This window comes from Phodopus roborovskii, unplaced genomic scaffold (assembly GCF_943737965.1).
Source record: "Phodopus roborovskii unplaced genomic scaffold, PHOROB, whole genome shotgun sequence".
Lineage (NCBI taxonomy): Eukaryota > Metazoa > Chordata > Mammalia > Rodentia > Cricetidae > Phodopus > Phodopus roborovskii.
Genome location: NW_026126410.1, coordinates 20,123,437 through 20,148,847, shown reverse-complemented (window position 1 = coordinate 20,148,847; position 25,411 = coordinate 20,123,437). Strand labels below are relative to the sequence as shown.

General features: G+C 38.8%; 1 protein-coding gene across 2 annotated transcripts in view; it reads left to right on the top strand.

Annotated features, from left to right (window-relative positions):
- Wdr70 (WD repeat domain 70) overlaps positions 1–25,411 on the top strand; it is a 211,064-nt gene that overhangs the window by 171,522 nt on the left and 14,131 nt on the right. For both annotated transcript variants that reach the window (XM_051182513.1, XM_051182514.1), the window contains 3 exons: positions 422–506; positions 2,109–2,247; positions 23,720–23,820. In XM_051182513.1, the coding sequence (XP_051038470.1) occupies positions 422–506; positions 2,109–2,247; positions 23,720–23,820 (325 nt within the window). The remainder of the gene's footprint in view (positions 1–421; positions 507–2,108; positions 2,248–23,719; positions 23,821–25,411) is intronic.

The window sequence follows — 25,411 nt, the reverse complement described above, 5'->3', positions numbered from 1 at the left end:
GTTGTGAGCTGAACTATTTTCGATCCTGATGGTTCTGAAATTAAGGCCTTCCCAAGAAAGCAGGTTGTACTCAGCATTCCACAGGGAGCTACCATCTGCTCTACTGTAGTGCTTTGGTGTAGGTTCTGCAGAGTTGCTGACAGATGCTAATCAATCTGGGAAGTAATTGCTACGAGGATGACTTAGTATCACATCATTTATACTATTTTTGCAACTGCTACCACCTTTTCAGAATCCCCAAACAATTAAAAAAGGGAAATGTGCTTAGGGACACTTGGGTTTTCCCTCCTTCCCCTTCGATCCATCATTCTTCACTTCTCTTCCTCCCATTTTTATAGTCATACTGTCTAGCAAACCTTAAGCTGGCATGAGTTCTTTTGTACAAAACTCACTTGTATCCCCCCCTTCATTCCTCAATTAGGTGATGATACATTAAAATTATGGGATGTCCGACAATTCAATAAGCCATTATTTTCAGCCTCAGACCTTCCCACCTTGTTCCCAATGTAAGTCTTATTATATTTTCTAAGTAAAACAGTTTTTTTTTCCTTTGTGTGTGAATGTTTTGCTGTATGTATGCATGTGTAGAACACTTGTGCCTGGTACCTGAGGAGGCCAGAAGAGGGGATTAGATCCCCTGTGACTAGATGGTTATAGATGGTTGTGAGCCACCATATGGGCACTGAGAATTGAACCAGGTTCTCTGGAAGAGCAGCCAGTGCTTTTAAACATTGAGCCATCCTCCAGCCCCACAAGTACCATATTTTGTTATTTGATTAGCATGTGAGAACCGAAAAGAAATTTCTTTACTGTTAATTTGCATCAAATATTTTAAATCTTCTAAGAAAGGGACTTGAGAAGTATTTGCGTTTTTCATTTTACACTCTTGTTTGGAAGATAAATTATGTCTACTTGTTCATGATTTTGTATGAATATTTGTTATATACACACAGAAGTCATTTTGTTATTCACACTGTCTTGTCTGGAATGACCAAACATAGTTATCTCCGGTCTCCTAAGTCTGGCAACTGAAGCTTTCAAAGATTACTCTGAGGCAGCTGAGGTGGGATTTAACCTCTAAGTCCTTTAATTGGTGCCTAGGAAACAGTTTCTGTTTTGGAAGAAGTAAACTTTACATCTGTGTTAAATAATGACCAATGGGGAGGATATGAAGGTAATAGGAGCATCAAATGATAGAAACTCTGTGGTAGTATAGTACCCACTCTAACATAGCCCACTGTCTGTGACATTACCTGCTAAGAACAAGCCAACAAACAAACATCAATTTAGAATAGAAAAGAGTTTTTTGAGCCACTATATCTACTAAAACAATGCCGGCTACACAACTTGTTTGGATAACGTGCAGATTATTCACAGTTAAGTGGCCATGGCTCTGATAATAGAGCTGTGGAGTTAATGGAAATAGCTTGTTTCCAGCAGTGCAGCGCAGCGCAGCTTCCTTTCTCATAGAGCTTGACTTGATGTGGCTGACCCTGTTTAGAGTGATAGTGGTGATGGGAGTAGTACAAGTAGTTCTGAAAAAATGGCCAAAGCTAATATGACTTTATCAGATGTGTTTGCTTGTCTGTAGATACACAGAGTATCTCTGTATCTGTAGATACACAGGTTTCTCTGTATTGTTTTGGAAACTGACCTGAAATATGCTCTGCAGACCAGGCTGGCCTCTAACTCACAGAGATCTGCCTGCCTCTGCCTCTGCCCCTTGAGTGCTGGAATTAAAGGCATGCACCACCAATGTCTGACTTTTCATACTCTTTTTTTTATATTAAAACATGTCATGGTGTGGAAATTAAGAGCAGACTCTGAAGTCAGACTGCCTTCCTTTGAGTCCCAGATGTACCACATCCTTGTGTGATACTGAGTAAGGCTTAGTTAACCTCTCTGTGTTAGCCTTTTTTGTTAGTGGAGTCATGAGAACATGTCTTATAACTGTGAAGATTAAACAAATTATTTAAAATGCCTGGTGTGTAAGCTAATGTGTAGGGATTAACTCCTTATAGGGATGACTATGTGTTTTTAGTTCACTCATTATTGCTACACAGTTTTCAGAGCCTGGATTTTTTACTTATCAGTGCCTTTGTGTGTAGGACCGACTGCTGTTTCAGTCCTGATGACAAACTCATAGTCACTGGTACCTCTGTTCAAAGGGGATGTGGCAACGGCAAACTTGTCTTCTTTGAGCGCAGGACTTTCCAAAGGGTGTATGAAATTGACATCACGGATGCGGTATGTGTCTTTTTTTTCTATCTAGTCTCGAGAATGAAGTAAGTTAGCACCTGTTGTTTTGTTTTGACTAGAACACAAATCTGGTCTTTACAGTATAGTGATAGTTTCTTGTTCTCTCTAACATAAGACTTTTTTTTTTTTGAAGGGATGTTGTACAGTGTTTCTCTGTATAACAGCCTTGAACTTTGAACTCACTTCGAAGACCAGGCTGGCTTCAAACTTACAGAGGTTTGCCTGCCTCTGAGTGTTGGGTTTAAAGTCATGGGCCATCAACCCCAGCCATTGTAAGACTTTTTAAGACATTGCAGATTGGCTGATCTACACTGCCCCTTTCCCCACAGCATGATACCTTTTACAGGCTCAGGCTTTAGTCAAAAGTTCAGCTGAGCCTGTGTTGTTTTCTCCTGGAACCAAACTAGGGAAGGATGAGGTGGTGGTCATGCAATACATAGGAGGACTGGCCTACAACAAATTTGTTTCTGTGCAGGTGTGAAAGGCTATGCCCTCAGACTGAAGGAAGTTTATCATTACTTCCTAAATCTTTAAGACTTTAAAAAGATTCTGCATACGAAGTCCATAGTAGTAAGAGAAGGCTTACCATCCACTGAACTTAATAGCTTAAAGTATGTAGAAGTTTAAAACATTTATATTTAACTCTGACATATTTTTAAAAAGACCCAGAACCATTAGTTTTCTGTTTCTATTTATGTGAACACTAAAATATTAGCATCCATCCATCCCTCCATCCATCCGTATCCTGAGACTGGAGCTATGTAGAATGGTGAAGTTTCCAAGAAGAAAATTTGAATTCCTTAAAGGTGTATTTTATTATTTAGATGGTAAAGCAAATCACTGTAAATTTCTGAGTATGAAATAGGGCAATTAATGTCTCTGTCACTTTTCTCTGTCTCAAATCCTTAGTAATACCCATCTCACACAGGGTTCTTCTGCTGCTGTCTCCAGTTGCTTCAGCTCTTTGTAAACAGTTGAGACATGTTATACACTTAAGTGATCCAGACAGTTAACAACTGTGTTTAATTCACCAGCACAAAGCTCATGTCTCTAATGTCTAGTATTACTATGGGGTCTTAATGCATAGGTTCCAAATTTGAAGCAATGCTAGGCTTTGAATGTTACAAATGTGAAATAGCAAGGAGATAGATTCTAGATATGCATTCAGGTTTTATGGAGCCTAATATCATGATGTCATTTGAAACTTACTAGTGCTTGAAATACAATTTTAGGGGATACATCTTGGAGCCAACAAAAACACTAAGAGAAATAATTGGCTGTATCAATTTTAATCTCAAAAAGTAAAATTTCAGTGCTCATGTATGAAATTCACCCAAATATTTAAAAAGTGAAAGTATTATAGTTGGTTATTTCTGAAGTAAGCTGTACCTCTGACTGCACATTTCCAGCATTATTCTTGGTGTGGTGTTTTTAAATTATAATTTAAGTTGAAATATAGATAAATTAAGGTAATATAGGTAGGCTTACATGTCAAACAAGTTGGCCTTCATTTGCTTGTTGGAAGAACATACTGTTTACAGGAAAAATCTGTGTCTCATAATGTGAACATGTTTTCTCTCTGTTGCTTTTTCTTTTCGTGGTATTTCATCGCCTCATATTATATATTTATTTGTTCTTCGTGTCTTCGACCAGGTTCTAAATCACATGAGGGTTGAAATGTTGCTTTCTTCTCTGTGGAATCCTTAGGGTCTGCTGCATAGATAATATAAAGTAAAATATTTTGCATTGTGTAGAATAAAGTATCCTTGAATGGTGAAATATGACAAATGCTTTGTGAGTTTTGGAGATGGAATTGAACTGCAATACCAGAATAATAAGTGACCTTAATTTGTGGTATTCTTTTAAACACAAAGAATGATACATTCAGACCTGAGTTTTAGAGTTGTAGATAGGAAAGTGTTAGATTTACAAAATTGGTAAGCATTTGTATAGAAATGAGGTTAGATTTACAAGATTCATGAGCATTTGTATATGAAATGCGGTTTCTAACTTCAAACCTTAGTGAATGTTCTCTGAGATAGTCATTTATCTTAAGATTAGAGATGTGACTCAGTAGAATGCATATATAGATGCGTGAATCTTGAGTTCAGCACTTAGAACTGGATGGTATAAACTGGATGTGGTAGTATATGCCTGTGATCTCAGCACTCAGTTTTGAGGTGAAGGCAGGAAGATCAGGAATTCAAGGGCAATTCTCTACTGAATGTGGAGTTTGAGGCCACAACAAATTTATCTATCTACCTATATCTTTATCTTTAGGAAAGACATTGAGTACTGTTTGTGATATGAAAATGTAAGTTTTTGTTACAGATGAGCAAAGTATATACAGTTTTTGGAAGAATCATTTTTAACTCATAGCTGAAATGGTTGATGAGTTTGATAGGAAAGGGTATAGAAGACTGAAAAGATTATCCTTAAATAATAGCATACAAGAGGACTGAGAAAACCAAGAGATACTAACAAAGGAAAAAGGTCATTAAATAAAATTTACATTATCACGAATCATTTTGGAGAAGCAAAGAAAGATTTTCAGATTCATTTAAATACATAGTTGGAGAGAGATGTTGAGACAGGACAAAACCACACAACTTGGAAAGGCCTCTTTAAATCATTGATTGAGTGGTGGTGATGAGGGCCTGTTAACATCTGACAGCCTAGTTGTCTGTTTATATAGCAGAATGTTAGGCTAAAGGGGCTTTAAACTGCCCTTTTGACCTGTTGCTTCAAGTTTTGCCTTCTTGGAATGTAAGAAAATAAACACATCCCTTGGAATAGATAAAGAGTGGACACTTTGCTAGAAGAGTCAAAAGGGAGTGAGAGATCACTTCTTTTATTGTCTGGTGTTTTTGTAATTAAAGTCCCCAACAGTCATTGTTCCGTTAGTAATTCCATGATTCAGTATAGTGAGAAGCTTCTTGTTGAGTTTTGCTTTACATAAAAGACAACAGCTGATGTTTTTAGCACTGACAGTTGGTACTACTAGTGAATTCACAGTCGGTGGCATTTAATGTCTACCCTCGATGTGTCCATTTTCCTTAGTGAAGCATGATTGGCTTTATTCTTTCAATACCCTCTCCTAAAACAGAATAAACTCTTAAGTAGTTACAATCTAGGATAGGAAGCTCAACATAAAATGTGGACCTAAATATTTACAACTAAGAGATGTTGATATATGCAATTAAAATCTTATTGACTAAATGTGGTTTGTAATCTTTGTCCAAATATAGCTCTTTAAAATATAGCAGGTGCAGGCCAGCGAGATGGCTCAGCTAGTTAAGAACACTTGTGACACAAGCATGATGACCTGAGTTCAATTCCTGGAGCCCACATAAAGACAGAAAGAGATAATGAAATCCATAAGTCATTTTTTGACTTTCACATGCACTCCATGGTATACCACGAGTAAATAACCATCCCAACAACAATAATAAAATGTAACAAGGGTGTGTGCCATGTTTTGTTTGAATTTTTTTTAAAATCTTAATTTAAATTTCCCCTTTTTTTCTATTGTCACAGTCTCAATATTTCTCTTTCTGTATTTAGGGTAGACTCACCATGGAGGCTCTTAGCTCCTCCAGGAGGAGATGGCAGAGGTTTAAAATTTATTCTTTTCATTGCATTAATAAATGTTTTCACACAGGTTACAATGCAGGTGCAGTTAATTTTGGATGCTTCCTTTTGTCCAATTGTACCCCTCATATACAGATACATAGGTCATTCTCTCTCTCTCCTCTCTCCCCTTGTAGTCTAATTCTTCACGACTTGACTAGTATACTTGTCCTATTTCTAAGATGTTACTCCAGAATATAACTTACAGCTTGAGTCTGTGTTGGTTGTTTTTATAGAGGTGCTCACTGTTTTAGCCCAGTCTGGCTTAAAACTTGCTCTGTAGTCTAGAGGAAGGTCTTGACCTCTGAATCCTTCTGCCCCAGCTTCCTGAGGGGAGATCCCAGGCATGCATCATCAAGCCTTGCATAACTTGAATTTTGAGTTCACAAACTCATTCATTTTTGTTAGATGTCACATAAAAGGCTTCCCATTATGGTTTTTATGCACAAGGCAAAAGAGAATGGATAAAATAAAAATTTGAGGTGACAAAAGAAATCATAATAATTAAAACATTTTGAACTTAGAGACTTTCTTTGAATAAAATAAATGTTGACTTTACAATCTTTCCTCAAGTTATAATTTTTTGTGAAATGACTAGTAGAATTGTCTTTTAAAGTAGAAAATATAAAAATGAACATGTAGTGTTAGGACATGTTTTTCTCAATTGTACTGCTATGCTACCACTTTTATAATTTTAATCCAAGAATGGTTAGTAATACTGTTTTTCTCATTCACTTCTGGAAATAGTTTAAAAGAGATAGCTGACCCTCCCGTGGGTAAAAGGAAAAACAACAGATATTGCAGCTGAATCCTACTTCTTTTCTAGTTTGTTTCTTTGCTCAGGTATTGTGATGAAAGCCTTTGCTTTTTATAAAGACTGGATGAGTAAAATGTGGATAGTACAGAAAAAAGAGCATACCTTCACTTTGGAAAAACACAACAACAGCAACCCATAGCATCTAGAACCACTAATGTAGTACTTATTGTCTAGGATGAGGAAGGAATTTACTGGGACACACACACACACATATTCACACTCACTCTGGTCAGTCAGATGATGTTACTTATTTATATATGATTTTGAGGCTGACCACTTGGCATTAGATAACAAAGTGGAAGGCTCTTCCCAGAAGAAAGTCATTTTTCTTGCTATCAGCATTTCCTAGTTGCCAGTAATTTCACCATAGCATGTCTATTAGTGTCGTCCTTGTTTAGGCTTCATTTAGGCAGATGTGTTGTTGAAACACATCTAGGAAATACATTCTTGGTGCGGGCATCTTTTCCCTCCGACTCTTATAGTCTTTATTACCCCTCTTCCCATGTTCCCTGAACCTTAGGTGCGGGGATTTGGGCTGTAGGTGGATCAGTTGCGACTCAGCACCATATGATCACGTGTTCCCGCATTTTGATTGGCTGTGGTTTTTCTGTAATGGTCTCCCTCTGGTGCAGAGAGAAGTTCCCTTGATGAGGGGTGAAAACTACACTTAATTTATGGATATAAGGACAAATATTTAGAATGTGGTTATTGGATTTGCCAGTTTAGTCAAGTGGTGGTTGTGGGTTCTCCACCAGGGTCCATGACTGCCCCAGCCCTGGTCTTCATTCCAACTAGGGAGCTGTTGGTTACCACCAAGATATATATACCACTGTTTTACCCCTAGGTTATTGTGCTAGGCTGTCATTGTTGTGGTTCATAGGCATCATAGCTAGGTAGGACGGTTGGTTATTCTCCTCTCTTGAAAACTTGCCCAGTACCTTCTTTTATCATGAAAGCTCATCTTCAAGGAGGCTTTCAGTCAGTTCTAGCTCAGGGGCCTCTGGATCCTGTGTCCAAAGTACATAGTGTCTTCAGTGATAAGTACTTACTTTCCATCTCTTGGAAAACACAAATCAGCAACTCAAAAGAATCTCGTGCCCGGTGGTAGGGTTATATTTATATAACCAAGTCCATTTAAATGAAAACAAACATTTATAGACAATATTTGGGAATTTGGGGGTCATTCTTTCCAAACTACTTTCTGCTGGTAAGGGGCGCTGTCATGGGGGATTCGAAGAAGATTCAGAAATCCTGGCTGTAGTCTGTCAGGCTGCTTTGTCCAGCTGTTTTGAATGTAGGATGACCTGGTACTCTGTTTCAGGTGGTCTGGCTTGATCAAACCATATTAGTCTGGAAGGAATCCACATCTTTTCATTGTCTGTGGAAACAAAAATAGAAATCCTTTTCCCCAGTAACTTGTCCTTGTGGTAGGGTTTTCATTAGAAAGTCTATGGCTCTTTCAGGGAGCATTGTCAGCCCAGATGGGAAAATTTCATTAAACTCTGTATTTTTGTACACACACGCACACATGTGCACACGCATGCACACGTACATGTAAGTAATTTTAGGTAGATAGATAATAATATGTTTTGTTATGATATTATTGTCTGTTGTTACTGTTTTGCCATTCTCCATCCTTCTTTATCTCTTTTCCCTTCTCTGATTAAAACTTACTCATTTTTTTTCTTTAATGTCCCACCTCCAGATTACTTTTATCCTTTTATTGCCCTCTGGTTTCTCCTCCCTTCCCCAGCCATGGCCCCTGTTACTGATTCTGATTTCTGCATTTTTCCTCCCTCCCTCCTCCCTCCCTCCCTCCCTCCTTCCCCTCCCTGCCTCCCTTCCTCCTCCCTCAGTCACTTCCTCCCTCCCTTCTTATTCTTTCTGACTTTATTTTTAAGTTGGAAGGCTTTTTACAACTGTGTCAATTTCTTTGTTAGAAATTCTTTATTTGTTACAAGTCATTGATCTTTTCTTGGTTTAATTTTGGTGATTTGGTGGAATCTAGAAATTTGTTCATTTCTTTTAGATTTTTTTCAACTTAGTGGAATACAGGTTTTTAAAGTATTTGAAAGAACATCCTTTAACCACTAGAGAGAATGACTAACAGAGGCCAAGGTGTATTTTAGATATCTGTTTCCTTCTCCACTGCTTGTTCTCTGGAATATCCCTTTCCTGCTTGAACTGTGATGTAGACCCCTGTACACCCAGTCACACTTTTTAACAGAGGACAGCCCAGGATTTCTGAGCATCATGGACATTCCATGGATTTGAAGTCTTGTGATGGTGATGGTTTTTACATGGAGCTAAGCCTGTGGTTTGAGAAAGTGGATATTATGAACTCACCTTTCTGGAACTTTATCATTTCATTTTCAGGAAGGGGAGGAAAGTAAAGTAAGCATAATGGTTTTAGAAAGAAGTTGAAAATTTTCTACAGGAAGAGATTTATTTATTGACTCACTTGGCTACTATTGGTTTTATCACTGCCACTTATTTTCATGAGTATTTGTTGGATTATATATAACTTATACTAAAAGTATGTTATGTCAAAATTTATGTTCTTAACCAAAAGAAAGGGTAAAATTCTTAGCTGGGGCCTATTTATCTAATATTAGAAATTGTCATCTGTACCTACTGAGAAAAAGTAAGGTCTATAATTCTGTTTCAAAACAAGGGATGGACATAGTGGCTAATGGCTCTGGGGAGGCTAAGGCAGGAGGATCACTGTGATTTGAGGCCAGCCAGGGCTATATAGTTCTAGGAAAGCCTGGATACAGACTGAGCCCTGTCTTCAAATAAAATAATAAAAACAATTGCTTTCCACGAGAATACTGGCTGTCTCCTTTATTTAATTGTGTGAATTTTTGAAGAGAACTTGGGTTTATATCTTCCCTTACCCTAAGATGTCATTCTTCATAGACATAATCCATTGCACATAAGATATATTAATTTTTGTTTTCTTATTCAAAGTAGTATATACAAAAATCTTAAAAAAGACAAAAGATCATGAAGAAAATACTTTCACTACCCATAGGTTATCCCAGATATGACATTAAAATTAATTACATTGATGTTCACTGTATGTATTAACCTTAAGCATATAAATGGCAATATCCCATAAAAGTATATCTAATATGTTTAACTTATTATATATGATATATATCTCATATGTATCTTTTAAAATTTTATTTATTTATGTATTTTTATGTATGCATACTTTATCTTCATGTATGCCTGCATGCAGGAAGAGGGCATCAGACCTTTATATAGATGGTTGTGATTTGCCATGTAGTTGGTGGGAATTGAACTCAGGACTTTTGGACAAGCAGCTCTTAACTGCTGAGTCATCTCTCCAGCCCTCATGTGTGTTCTGACAGTACTGATATTTTAAGTGTGAAGAGATTGAAGTGTGAAGAGATTGAAGAAGAAGGATAGATGAATATCAAGGGCCATAAAAGAAAAGACCCTTCATGAAGGTAGTTATTTACCTTAATTTGTAAGTGATTACCACTCAGACTGTAGTCATCCTCTATTATTTATGCTTGTGTAGGAGAGCAGAAAGGTAATTCAAATAAATGGATATTCCAGAAGTGCTCAGAGTTGGCCTTGGAATGTGTCTTTGTTCTTACATTTGAATATAGATATATGTGATCTGGGAATTCACTTCAAACAAATTACCGAAGCCCCACATGTGAGAGCTTGTCTGAGAGAGAGCAGAGGATTCCATCTGTTCTTCTTTTGCTAGTAGAAATAGACTCATCATGTCTCCGTGATACAAACTTGCAGATTAGGCAGAAATACCCCACCCTGAAGGCTGCTAGAAGTACAGGAGTTGAGAAGCATTTTTGCCAGGTCAGGTTCATACCAGGATTGATGCACAGAGAGAACTTGAGCTATCAACAGTGCAAACACCAACAGAAATGAAACTCCAAAGACTGCATTTGGTGTTTATCTTCCTTCTTAAATATAATGAATCCTTCTTAATGCAAAACACAGGGAGATGGAAAATATGAGCTTTGAATTAACATAGCCTTCCATTATCTGACTTTTATTATAGAACAATCAGGCTGCTGGTTGCCTAGAGAATAGCAGTTGCTTTGAATTATGTATTGTTTTGAATAAAGTGATATCAGCTTAATGACATTTTACTTTCATTCATTTCTTGAAGTAGTAAACAATGCAGATCCTAGAAGGAACCTGATCAACATATTTGTATCTATTAAAGTCTGTAATATTTGCCCACAGCCAAATGATAGGGCAGTTTACCTAACAGAGAGGCAGGCTTTTGGGAGTTATATCCTGATCTTCCAAGATGTGTGAATGTGATAAAGACCCTGAATGTAGTAGAAGATGTTGTATTTAGTGTAAATCAGCCAGTGTATGGCATGCTTTCTTCTCTAGTCATTTTTTTCTGGGTCAATAAAGAATATCTAGCATGGCTCCTAGGACAGTGTTTTACTGTCTATTGGCACAGTGGTCAGTCAGTACTACTTTATCTAGGAGTAGGTTTTAATTGCCAGGGTAAAAAGATATTATCAAATGTAGTGAAAGATAGCATTCAGCTTTTTGCTGCCTTCATAATATGGAAGATGTGGCACCAAATGGCCACACACCGCTTTCTTGGAAGGAACCTGCTTATACATGTAATTTTACATGTAACTAGAACTTAGCTTGAATTGCCTGCTAAGTTAGCCTGCTAATGTTCAAGAAGGACTTGATGAAATGACCTCTGTGTTTTCAGAGAACCTGAAGGTATCATGTTGTGAATGTTCTGTAACAGCGGTACCCAGGATCTGAAGAATGTCCATCTACAAGCACATAGTGTTGAAAGAAAAGGAGCCATGGATTTCCTTGTTGTCTGCCAGTATCTGCTTTATCAAGTCTTGAAGTATTTTAATAAAGGAAATTGATAGGTAGTAGTTTACTGCTTATTTCACTGTATTGTTTAAAGAGTGTGTATAGTGATTTTAAGACATTGTATATAAGCACAATAGCCATTTTGTTCATCATACCACTTTTGACTACTTACAAGAGAACCCCGAGAATGGTCTTATTTGAAGTTTCCTTATGAACTATAGGCCATTAATTGGAAGGGAAGACTCCCATTTATGTAGCTATGGAAAAGTCATCATCCATGCTGGGGTGAGACTTTGGTATGGCTGCTGTAGGGTTACCCATACGTCTATAGACCACCCCTCAACCATGTTCTGTAATTAAGTCTCATAACTCATTGGTTTGTGAATTTAGACTTTGGTGGAATTATATTTTGATTTGTCATTGGTGGCTTATAAGGAGGGGGAATAGGTTTACATCTCCTGAAGAAGGAAATTCCTGGAATGTGTGTGGATTTATGTAACCACCACCAACACAACCAACACTGAGAACAGTTCTATTAATAAAGTCCTGTCTCCTCAGTCCTCAATATATCCAGGTTTATGTTCCACTCTTGAACCCCAACTCCTAATTCTTGGGATTCACTATTTTTTAATCTATCAGTATTGTGTTATCTTTTCAAGAATTTCATAAAGTGTATAACCTTTGGAGACTGGGATTTTTTTGTTTTTTAAACAGAATGCCTTTACAATTAGTTCAGATTATGTATACCAATAGTTTGTTCCATATAATGGCATAATTAAGTGATATTTGTCATTTCAATCTTTTTGAAACTGTGAATAGAATTTCTGTAAGCATTTCACATGTAGGTTTTTGTGTAAACATAAAATTTCATTTCCCTGAGATTATTTTTATATTCTACATACCAGGATTTTTGTGGGGTATGTGATTTGTAGGCATTTTTCTCCTAGTCTTGTGTGTGTGTGAGAGAGAGAGAGAGAGATAGAGAGAGAGAAAGAGGGGGGGGCAGATACGCCATAGCATGCATGCATGTGTGGGTCAGGGGATAACTAGACAACTTTGTAGAACTGGTTCTCTTCTACCTTCTCATAGGTTCCAGGCATGAAACTCAGGTCTTCAGAATTGCATTATTGGATGTCAAGAACATTTACCTGCCAAGTCATAATAATGTCCCTAAGAAAACAATGTTTAAAATTTTGATGAAATCAAATCAAATGTATCAACTTTTTTCTTTTATGGATTATACATTTGGTTACACTTCTAAGAACTTCTTGACTAACTCCAGATCCCCCTGATTTTCTCTTAAAAGGTGTATAGTTTTTTGTTTTACATTTAGGCCTATGTCCCATTGTAAGCTAATTGTTGTATAGTAGCGTAAGGTGTAGTTAAGGCAGAACTTGGGCCTGCAGGGTAAAGCAGAGGGTTTCCTAAATGGTTAGTACTACCTTTTATTTTCTTTTGTTGTGCTATGCCTTGCTAGGAATCACATCTATAGCCTCTTGTGTACTAAGTTCAGCTCCAAAATAGAAATAAGTCACCTCCATACACATTTATTTGTTTTTAATTCAGGGCTTGGGTGCTTGCACAAGCCTAGGTTTCAACCCTCAGCACTTGTATACTGCCTGGGTATGTACTTCTTTAATCCTAGCAGAAGCAGGAGGATCAGGGGTTTAAGGTCTTTCTTAGCTGCATAGTGAGTATGAGGTCAGCTCAGGCCACATGAAAATTCTGTCTCAAAATGAAGAGAAAGTTTAGGTGGGCGGTGGTGGCACATGCCTTTAATCCTAGCACTCAAGAGACAGAGGCAGGAAGATCTTTGTGAGTTCTCAAGGCCAGCCTTGTCTGCGGAGTGAGTTCCAGGACAGGCTCCAAAGCAATACAGAGAAACTCTGTCTCAAAAAAACAATAAACAACAAACAAGTAAATAGAAAACAAAAGCTCATTTTAGTATAAGAAATCTACAATGTGTAAAATGCTAGAAAATTTTAAATAAAAATAGAATCAGTAATGCTGTGCTAAACTGTTTTAGTGCCTGAAGTTAAAAGAAAATTCATTTGGACTGATTCTCTTTATTAACAGTTTTGATATTTGCTGATCACAGGCATTATGTTATTTATTATTCACTTACTGATTTCTTGGTGGAGGACCCTAGCTAACTCATGTTTGCTTTAGTAATAACTCTGAACTTAAACTTTGTCCCAGATCTACCTACTGATTTTTCTTCCCAGAGTTCTCTGGCCCTGGTTTGTGACCACATTCAGAGGGAGGAACTGAGCAATCTGTGTTTTCTCTATCTTACCCAAAACCAAATGGGAGTTTCTTTATATTCAAAAGAAGTCACAATGGTAATGGAAAGTACAGCAGTTAACAGATCTCAGCAGAGGGGGCTTTGGCATGGTAGGAGACAATGTCATTGATCCCAGAGCGGTTACTTCTCTTCCTCTGCTGCTATGTTCCCTGGACAGGCTTTTGCTTAATTAGCTGATGTCTGGAGTGGGGTATAATTTCTGCAGATTCTCCACATTATTCTAGAGTCCATATCTTTGCCTAAAAACTATGACTTTAACTGCCCTGTATTAAAAAAAAAAAAAAAAAAAAAAAAAAAACTGGAGTTGCTTTTTTCACAGAAGATTTTTACAACCTCCCCAAAGAGTTCCTTTCTCCTCTCTTTAGCCTCACATTCTCATGTTTAGAGCCCACATCCTTTACTCTAGTCCTTGTGGACTTGGAGAACAGCTGGTCAGTGTCCTCGGTTCCTTGATGATTATAAAGTCCCTGTTCTGTCTTGTCTGAGTGAACCGAACTTAATTAAAAAAAAAAAAAAAAAAAAAAAAAAAAAAACAACTTTTCCTTGATTTTCTCTGCACTTCCATTATCTTTGATAATGTTTCTCAGACATTCTGCATTTTCCAGTGACCAAATTGGACTGGGAGGGCCCACAGGGGGCTGTAGGTGCTGTGTGTGGTAAGTCCATGACATTCTTAATGCTTAGCACAACACTTGGTATGTGTTAGGTATTTGCTAAAAGTGTTTTCGTTGATCTTGCTTTACTTTTGATTGCAAAATATTACAGAATGTTCTTATTGAGATTTAAACTAATGCTCTAATCCCTCTCACTTTCTTTTTTTATTTTTTAATGGTTTCAAAAAATAATTTGGAATGTCACAGCACAAGTATAATTTACTTTTAATTTGATGAAAGAAATGCACATTTTTGTTTTGTCTGCTTATTTAAAACTTGAGATTGATTATCTTTTTTATACTTACTAAAAATAGTTGTGTTTGAATTCAATGGAACAAACCCAAATTTGCTACAGATGCTAAAAATATTGGCAATCTAAACTGTGTTTAATATAATTTGCTTTGGTTGTTATACTATTAATGAATGTGGTCTATTGTAAAATACACAGTAGTTTGAAGTAAAAAGAAACAAAGTCACATGTAGTCCATACTAGGGTCATACTTGTGATTGTCCTGCCTCAGTCTCCTGAGTGTGGGATGGCAGGTCTGCACCAACCACTGTGTTCAACTTGAAGTGCATATTACTTGTTAGCATTCAGCATTTGTAGGGTCTATAGTCAAGGAGCTTTGAAGGTGGTTCAGTGGTTAAGAGCACTAGCTGCTATTCCAAAGCACTCAGGTCTGATTCCAGCCTCCACAGCTGCCCACAGTGGTCTGTAATTCCTGTACCAGGGAGATCCAGTGCCCTCTTCAGGAACTGCCCACACATGGTGTGTAGATACACATGCAGGCAAAAGACTCATTAAAATACAAATTTTAAAATTGAAATATCTAATCAAAATCTTTTCTTAGGCTAGGAAGGAAATATATGATTATCATCTCATCATTTCTTCAGTTTCTTTTAAAAGGACAAATTTTAATTTCTTATAACAAGTGGACTCTTAATTCAGGTACACTTATTAGAGTCTTGGGGGGTTCCAGATTTAATCCTATGGCTGAGTGTCTTTCCCTAAGATCATCTGATGGACTGTGATCTCATTCTGAAGTCACTATGTGAGATGGGTTGGAGGGCTTCCTGGGAGGAATGACAACTAGAAGAGGACCGTCCTGTTTGTCAGTTTTCTGGGGGCATTTGCCTCTAACAGGATGTTAGAACTATTCCCTAGCGTTTCTCCCTACTGCTGCTTAGGGCCAGCTTTCACACAGAATGCATGTTTGAGTGTGAGTGCATGAGTGAACATGTGTTCACGAGTACATCTTGGTTTATAGATGCTTGGATTCGAACAGAAAAATACATTAGTCTTTAAATAATTTATAAACATCTATTCCAGTAATGCCTAGTGCTCAGCCATCTACTGCAGCACCATCCTGTGTTCACTGATGGGCTAGTGAGGGCCTCGCTGTCCTGTAGGAGTCCTGGGGGTTTCTTCTCTAACCTTTCTGGAATTATAGATAATAGTCTTGGAGAAGGAATTTTCGAGATCCCAAAGGGCTAAATAAGACAATATGATATTTAAAACATATCTACTTGCACTATTAGGTAAGTGATGTTATTTTAATGTCCTGTATGACTCATCTTACCAGGAGAGTCTGGTCTCTTTTCTGTTTCTTTAGAGTTTTTCTTCCTTAATTATTTCCATTCTTTGATCACACATGTATTTTTGTTTAGTATTTATTATTATTATTACTACTTCTATCGTTACTGTTACTATTATTATTATTGTGTCCATCTCTAAATATTGACAAATGAAAGATAAAGGACCTAGGTCTGGGTAGATTAGGTTGTAATAATTTTGATCAGGTAGGAAAAATTTGGTCACTGGAAATTTTTGATTGTATGAGAAAACATTCTTCAAGATAATAGAAGTACTGCAAAAATACAACAACAGTCCTTTTTGTACATAAGTTCATTAAGTTGTATATAGTCTTTGGGTCTGCTTAATTTTGGTGAATGATGTTTTTGTTAATTTTCAATTTTTATAATAAAGTAAAAATATATTTAGAAAACATAATTCACAAGGAGAAGTTTAAAAAGTAAAAAATTAAATTTGGCTCACCTAGACAAGAAAAAATATGAACATCAATTTTATAGCCTTCAAGGAAACAGAGGATATCGACCACCCCTTTACTACTTGGTTCTTATAAATGGTAACATGTGATACTCAACGATATGGCTATTATTTGTCAGAAGTAATTAGCCTGAGGTTCTGGTACCCCAAGAGCCATGAAGGTCTGAGAGACCTCCTTGTCCTGAAACTCCAGTAACCCATGCTGTGCCCACCAGTGAGGGGTTGTGTTGTGTGAGATGGATTACCCCTGTTGGCTCTCAGGTCTCTGAGCCATGCAGGGAGACCACCCACCAGTGTCACTGTGGGTTCCAGCTTCAGTGTCCTCTGTTTCCTGCTTCCAGGCTCTCATCAATAAAAGCAATTACCAGACTTTCTCCAATCATGATTTGTGCTTTCTTTGTCATCATAATTTCTTCTCAAGCTCTGGGACTGAAGCAAACTAGCATTTGTTGTTTTGAATTAGATGAGGGAAATTGTGTTTAATTTCTTTTACCCAAGAGACATTCTATTTTCTCGGAGAAATTTTTCTTGTGATGAAATTCTTCAAGTACATTATCAAATACAGATGTGGTTCACTTAGTATCAAGGACACTACCAGGTTCCATATTTTTGCTGCTTTAGTGGTTATCTCAATTTTAGAGTACAGTCTAAAGTAAGTTGATCTTAATAGATAAGTTTTCCATTGATTTGTTGAGAATTAATGTGGTAATTAGATGGAAATTTAAAAAGCATAGTCTCTGTTGCAGTGGTTCTCACCCTGTGGGTTATGACCCCTTGAGGACTTTGAGTGACCCTTTAACAGGCGTTGCCTAACACATGTTTACATCATGATTTATAACAGTAGCAAAATTATGGTTATGAAGTAGCAACAAAATAATTTTATGTTTGGGTGTCATCACAACCTGAGGAACGGTATTAAAGGGTCAAGCATTATTAGGAAGGCTGGGAAGCACTGCTCTATCAGGTATGGCAGATGCAGAGTTGGACACATGAGAGTGTTCCAGCTTTCCTACTGTCACCATCAGGCAGCAATCTGGTTTATCAAAGAAAGAATTATTTGGGACAGAGAAGGGAAAAGATTTTCATGAAAAATGACAAGTCTAGCCTATGGTAGGACTGTCTTGAAATTGAGGTGTGTATGAATAAAAGGACAGATATAGAGAGAAGCTAGCCATGACTGCACAGTGAGATCCCAACTCAAAGGACTAAAAGGAGAAGAGAAATGTAGAGGAAGTGTCTGGCTTTACTCTCTCCCTTCAGGGGATATTTCTATAGGGACCAGGTGGCTGTTGAGGACTTTTATTTTTTGGAGACTGTAGCTTATTCATCAGATTTACTGCCTGAGCCCAGAGGGATGAGGCCAACCCCCAGGCCCATGTGTGTTATAGCGAAGTTGGGAAAAACAAGGCTGTGAGAGAGTGGAGGGAATAAGGACAAGACTAATAGCCTGCAAGAACTGAAGCAATCCCTCTTTACTCCTTGCCCAATATTTTAATGTAGAAAGCAATGTTCTTTTTCTGTGAACTCAATCGTGGGCTTGTGGAAATCTGGAGCGCCTTTTCTCTAGTACCTTTCCATTTTCATCTGTCTTCTTTCATTTGTTTTGAGGCAACACCTTGATCTGTGTTCTTACTTACCCTTGTGGGTCAGTACACATGCCACTGAAGTGTACTGGGTAGTCCTGAGGACGGTTGTGAGGCTAAGACTTCTTATGCACAGGGCTGCACAACTGTGGGCATCTCCTTGGAACAGGTGTCAGGCTTGTTACTGGGAATCACTGAAAATGCTTGTTCTTTCAAGGAATCAGGGTTTGCTTCTTCGTTCTTCTTCCACACGACAAAACCCGAATGTGAAAAACACAGACGGAGTGTGGTTTCCAGTGAGGGTGAGCAGCTGGGAAGGATCAGGAAGTGGTGTGTGAACATAGTTGTGTTTAAGGCATAAAATTATTGGGGATGCTGGGTTTCTCTTTTTAACAGTGCTGTTTAGATATAACACACTGCACACGTCTAGGATGTTGCTTGGGCATTGATTTCTTTTATAGCAACATTTGCAAACTTAGATTTTTGTTTTGTTTTGTTTTGATTTAGTGGTACCATCTTCCCCTTAACCTCTTACATTTCTGAGGATCAGATGCAAGGTACTTGAATGCAAGGTAATGAATGGGTTAGTCATTTTACCATTGAGCCCCAGTCCCAGCCCCCTTATTTTCCCTTCGAAAATCAATTTGCCAAGATTCTGCTTCTGCATTAGGAAGGTTTGGAAATGACTAAAACCTTCTAGCTTTCTTCATCTTTCAATAGAAGGCCCCTCCTGGCACATAGTATAAGGAAACGAGTGGTGGAATAGAGGTGCCTGGCCCATCCCCTCACCTCTGGTTGTGAGTTACGTGACCCAGAAGCAGCCTCAGTTTCTCCATCTGTGAGATAGAATGGGGTTACTGTTTTTTTTTTATAAAGACTCAATTATATCAAATAATATAAACTTCCAGGGCCAGTTTGTTAAGCGGGAAGAGACACTTGCTACCAAGCCCTGAGTGCAACTATATATCTACATATTATATATTAGAACTGTCTTCTGAAAGTTGTTCTCTGACCTTTTTTTTGTCACAGCACCCGTGCCCCAATGCATAAATAGTAAATGTAATAACATATAACAATAATAATAATAACAACTAATAGTAACAATATAAAGTTCCAGGTACCTTACAGTTCCTGTTCCATGTGTCCTAAAACATATGTCCAATCGTTGCCTTTCTGTCCTCCTCTCCCCGTTTCCATGGTTTTACCTAATGTAAACCAGAAAACCACAGAAATTACTATTTGGAATTTTTGTGGCCATCTCACTTTTGCTAAGGGGTAATTCCAAAATTCCTGTTTTGGATCTTGTTACTGTTGATACTACATGCTGCTGTTTCCATCTCCCCTTTTTCTTTTGGTCTCTGCAGGGATGGAGGACCTCTGTGGTGAGCACATTCATGTATTGTAACTCACCCTGGCCATCTTGCTTATGATTTCCAACCTTAGTTACTATCTCTTGGTGGCAGCGGCTAGAGCTAAGTACTTCGGGGCAGTTTGTGATTGTTCTGTTTGCCTAGATTTTAAAATAAAACGAGATGGTTTTGAAAAAAAAAAAAATACAACTAACTTTGAGCCAGAATGGAATTGAGCTTTGACAGTTAACAGTAGCCATTAGTTGACTCACATGTTTCAGTGAGATGAAATGGATTAGTGAAAGAATAAAACACTTTACTGGTTTAATTAGGCAAATCACTATAGTGTAGTGTGCAGATTAAATTCAGAACCTAGCTCTTACATTGCAGTGGCCTTCTGCCACTTGGCTGTTGTAATATAAGGTAGAGCCTTTCTCTTTGATATTGTAGGTCTTGTGTCTCTGGGATCTTCTCTGGTCCCTTGATTTGGGAATGTCCCTTTCCTTGCTTTGCTTGCAGCATTGATCAGTACATGTCATGGGTGCAAGCATGTTAACTAAAGAGGCATCTCTTAAGAAGATGAGTGTGGTCTGGTTGGCTGAGAGTGATTGCACTCTTTCTGTGTATTTATAGCTCATCTGTCTTCTGATGGTTCTGGACTCCTAGCAGGCACGTGTCCATTGTTGTTAAGCAAAGCCCAGTATGTATGTTTGACAAGTTCGCAGTGTGGCAACTCTGCTTGCTGCCGCCGACTCAGGGATTGTTTGGTTTGGCAAATGGCCAGCTCTCTGCTATAAGATGCATTTCCTTGACAGGACAAAGTATGGAGGCGCATTAGCTGCAAAGTTTACAAAGGTTAGCTAAACACATACAATAAATATTAATAAACAAAAAAGGCCCACCCACCTTTGACTTTGAATTCTGTTTCTTCATTCTGTGTTTTGGAATCCCTGTAGTATTTGATTAATAACCAGTCTTAAGGTAATTGAGCCTTAAGTGTCCTTTGCCTAAGTTAGTCTGCTCACAGGCCCCTCATTGGCGGCTTTGATGACTCATTGCCTCAGTGGATAGATCTCTGGAGTAACTGTTTAGTTCAAGGGCTCTTACTTGCCTTTCACTGCTTCAGCATGAGAAGAGGGTAAATGTGTTTGTCCCTACGAGTCTATGCTGAGCAGAGTCATGTGTGGTGTGTCTTAGAGCTCTGGAGATAAAGGATATGAGCAGGAATAAAGGTGAAATGCCTTCAGCCTCCCTGGAAAGCAACCAGGCATTGGTCTGTTGGCCTGAACAGTTGCCTCTCTAACATTTACACCCTCAGTGGAGAGGGAGAGAGTAACAGTAACCTGCTGCCCCTGGAAACTGCCTATTTGGCCGGGTGTCTAGGAATTTATCAGGCCTACATTGTGGATCTTTTCCAACTCTTCACCCTGCTCACTTGAAACATATTTGAGAACCAGTTACTGCTTAGCAAGACCTTTAGAGAACCAAGGAAGAGAAAGAACTCTAAAGCCATGCCCTGAACATTGTCCTGGAGATGTGAACATCTCCAGGGGTTTTGGAAAGCACTTGAAACCCCTTGGTGCCTTTTCTTGCTCTCTGGTTCATGCACATGTCCATGTGCAGGGCTACAGAAGGAAGGAACCAACCCTGCTGGACTTGTATGATAATTGGTTTTAATAGTGATATACAGAAATTAAATTTTTCCTCATGGAAAGGAATTATTTTTAACTTGAAATTTTTTTCTAACTCTACTTAACAAAGTAACCCATTCAGGCATAAGTGACACATAGTTTTTAACTAATTTACAGCATACCAGACATTAGTCTAAGCACCTGGAATAGACTGCCAAAGAAAACTGATCCAGACCTCTGGCTGTGGGATATGAATTCTCGTTGAGAAGGCATGGCATAAATGATAAACAAATATATCCTACATTAAAGACATATGCCATGGCATAAAGAAAATCAGAGTGAACAGAATTAAAGGGGCATAGTTTTGTTTTTGTTTGTTTTGATTTTGAAGACAGGGTTTCTCTGTGTAACTCTGAATGTCCCGGAACTCATTCAGTAGACCAGGCTAGCTTCGAACTCACAAAGTTTCCAAAGCCTCTGCCTCCTGAGTGCTAGGATAAAAGGTGTGCACCGCCATCACCGCCTGGGTAAAGGGTCATAGTTTTAAATAAGGCAGTCTGAGAAGTGAGGACATTTAAGCAGAGACCTGAGATGGTGTTGGCTCAGGTGATCTTAGCCTAGGTAGGGTTACATACACGTGATGTTAGGAAGTTGTGTTTGTGACTCTTCTCATGTTTCCACATACCCAACACCAGGAAGTTTTCAGTGGTCTAGACATAGTTCTCACATTAGCCTCAGTGGCCTAGCACCTTCAGAGCATCATTTGCTGACACACTTAATCCACCTCACCAGCCTGCTGCATGCACTTTTATTAGGAAGAGAATCTGACTTGAATACATATGCATCCGAAAGTACAAAGCAGCAGTGACAAAGGAAGGCTGAGGACAGGCAGGAGAGGGAAAGAGGGCCTGGTGTGGTGGCTCAGCAGGTGAGGGAACTTGCCACCAAGTCTGACAACCTGAATTCACTGCAGGGAACAATGTCGTGGAAGGGGAGAACTGATGCCTACGCTGTCCTCTGACCCCCAGGCATGTGTTGTGGCACACACATTCTCCACTAACATGTAAATACATGTAGAACAGAGAGACGTGGGGAAAGGGGAAACCAAACTGTCAAATATAATTGATTCATCTCGAATGTTTCTCCTGTTACTGGTTTTTTGTTTTGTTTTGTTTTGTTTTTTTTTTTTTTTTCTTGCACTTGTTAGCAGACATTGGGTAGTAGCACCATAGATTTGAGGAAAAATGTGAAAAGGAAGATGAAATAATGTGAAATCCTGCTCTGTCAGTTTATATCCTCCCATCCCCCATCCCCACTTCCAGTGGGGGAAATGCAAACCCGGAGTCAGCAGCCCACTTGCATGGTACACAACTTAAGAAGCACCTTGGAGTATTGTTGGATGTGAATTAGAAGTTTGCAGGCTCTTTTTACCCTCCTCCATAGTTCTTCTGGAGTATCAGAAAAGGGTTTGTAGCCATTTAACTATAGTAGTCAGATGAGGATCAGAATTTCTTTCTAAAGGGATCTCAGAGTTTCCCATCCTAATGAAAGCATGTGGTGGTTAGAGACAGACTTCAAGAACATCAGGCCCCAGAGACAGAGCTCCAGGACTTTGATTTTACCATGAGGCCCTAAATGTCAGTGTCTGGTTGTACTCTTTCTCTGTCAGTCCACAAGCGTAGCACATCAGGAAATGGACCTTGATGAATGCTCAATTAATGCTTCCCCTCATCTTGCTCCAGATGAGTCTGTAGAACTTGGTGTGTGATGTTTGTGTTTTCCAGTGTTAGCTTCGGGTTTCCCCCCTTGATTTTCTTTGTGCTGTCCCTCCCGTTTCTTCCCTCTTACCCCCAAACAAAACCAAAAGCAGGCAGTGAGAAATCAGGACACAGGTTCTTTGGGACCCCAGAGCACCACTCATTTCTCACCAGAAATGAATGCAGAGGGTCACAGCTTCCAGTGGGCCGCTTCTTTAAATAGCTTCCCATCCGGTTAATATCAAGGCTTTGCATTTGATACCTGCTTTATTTCTGTCATGGCTTTGCTGTTTTATCTCATAGGCTGGGAGAGAGTATTAATTGTCTACCAATGTGTGCTTGTTGTTGTTAAAAAAAAAAAAAAGCTTAATGAGGCTTGGATCTTTGTGAACTAAAAAACAATAACCACCTGGCCTCAATCTGAGTCCAGCGGGACATATTGTGTGTGTAAAAGCATGAAAACCAGATCTAAATCCGCTGCGGTGGTGTGTTCCGCAGGAAGCCAGCATTCCACAGTGCCAGGCTCACATGGGACGGGACTGCCTAACTGTGGTTCCAAGGAGAAGGGGGGTGTCATATACACAAGTGAACATCTTGGATTTTTGTGGGATTTCACATAGATAATAAGAGGTGGGATGGAATGTAACTTACAGAAAGCAATGTATGATTTAAAAGAAAATATCTGAAAAGTTATGGGTTACTTTCACACTGGCATTTGATGTGGTAAACTGACCATCAAAGTACCAGCAGGGTCCCTTCCCTCATTTTTATTTGGTGTCTTGACTTGACTTCTATACCTATCCCTTCTAGAGTGTTGTCCGCTGCCTGTGGCATCCAAAGCTGAACCAGATCATGGTTGGAACTGGAAATGGATTGGCAAAAGTGTACTATGACCCCAACAAAAGTCAGAGGTATTTCATAGGAATTGCCTGTTTGAGATGGATGACAACAACTGGGGGGAGGGCTTTGATTCACCCCTGCTTTTGTTCATTTCCCCCTTTGATGGGGATCCGCCCTTTTAGAAAAGGCAGCTGGTACAAAGTAAAGCCCTCAGACTCCTAGCATTGTGCTTTAGAGGGGATTTAGATCTCACCCTTGATCTGCACTGAATTCAAAGCCAAAGTTCCCTGGGGATTTGCAGGCCTTTGGCTGAAATGTTGAGTGCAGGGTGGGGGAAGTCCTCCTTGCTCTGGGTACACCCTGGGCAGTGGCATCCGCAGTGATACATACATGCACCGGATTAACGAGAAGGGGGCTGGCCACTCACAGGAAACGGAAGCGGCTTTTTCATTTTTTTTTGCCTTTCTCCTTTGGCTTTTAGCAGTTACTAGTTTGAATATTTGACAACCTTATGTTGTGTCATCAGGAAGGACCAGTACATGAAATTTCCCCTCAGCCCTTAGCTTACCCCAACCCAAACATAAGCATACCAGTGTAATCCCAAGGTCTGGAAACTTCATGAGGGGCTTATCTAGTTCCTCAGGTATTTCCATTTTCTTTACCAGGAGGTGGACATATGTTGCCACCCCAAAGAAGATGGTCTTTCCTTTTTCCGTTAGTACACAAATTCATGTACTAAGTCCGTGGTCTTTCCTGTAACCCTGTTTTGAGGTCCTACATGCTTTTAGAGGAAAGAAAAACTAATCCTTGTGAATGAAGTTTTACTGACCATAATTTTGCTCTAAATAGAAGTGCACAATCCTGTCTTCCTTCAGAGGTTTCTGAACTAGTGTTGAAACCCTTGCTCTATAAAATAAAGTTATATAATGATATTTAAGAATGGGCAGGATTTTTTTATTAATAAAGTAAGAATGCTGATGAATTGGTGTGGAGGGAGTCAGCTAACTTAAAAAGACAGTGGCCTTATATTATGACACCCATTTGGGAGGCGTTATCTCTACTAGGGATCTATAGGATTTGCTTATTTACATTCAGAGAGACAGCATCACTAAGGTGAGATAAGGCACTTTAATGGACTTTTGGTTAATCAGGCTATAGCCCTGGAGTCACGCTGCTAGGCGTTCTCCAGTTCAGACACTCGAGATATAGACATATGCCATGCTGGTATGGGACCCAGGTTGCTCTCATCTGGAACATAGGCTAAAATTGGAGTCCCTTGACCTTTGAGATGAAAAGGCTGGTTCATTTGTAAAACATCTTATGTTTTAAAATTATTTTTGTGTGTTTCTCTTTAAATCTGTGTCTTAAATGCCTTGACACCTCTGTCCCTTGGTGGTGGACACTGAATGGTAGACTTGAATTTCTAGAAGTTCAGGAATCATTGTCATCAAGACCCCAACTCTCTTAGAGAGAGTCAGTCTCTCTCAGAAAGCCAGTGATCTGACAGGATGGCCTGCATGGACTGTTTCTAAAAGCATCTGATGGTTAATGAAAGTGCTACGATGAAACCTGTGTTTTGTTTGAGACTTGAAAATTAATTTAAATAATGAATTGGCCAAGAATTTCCATTGTTTCGGTGTTACCCAAGTCTACCATGGCGTA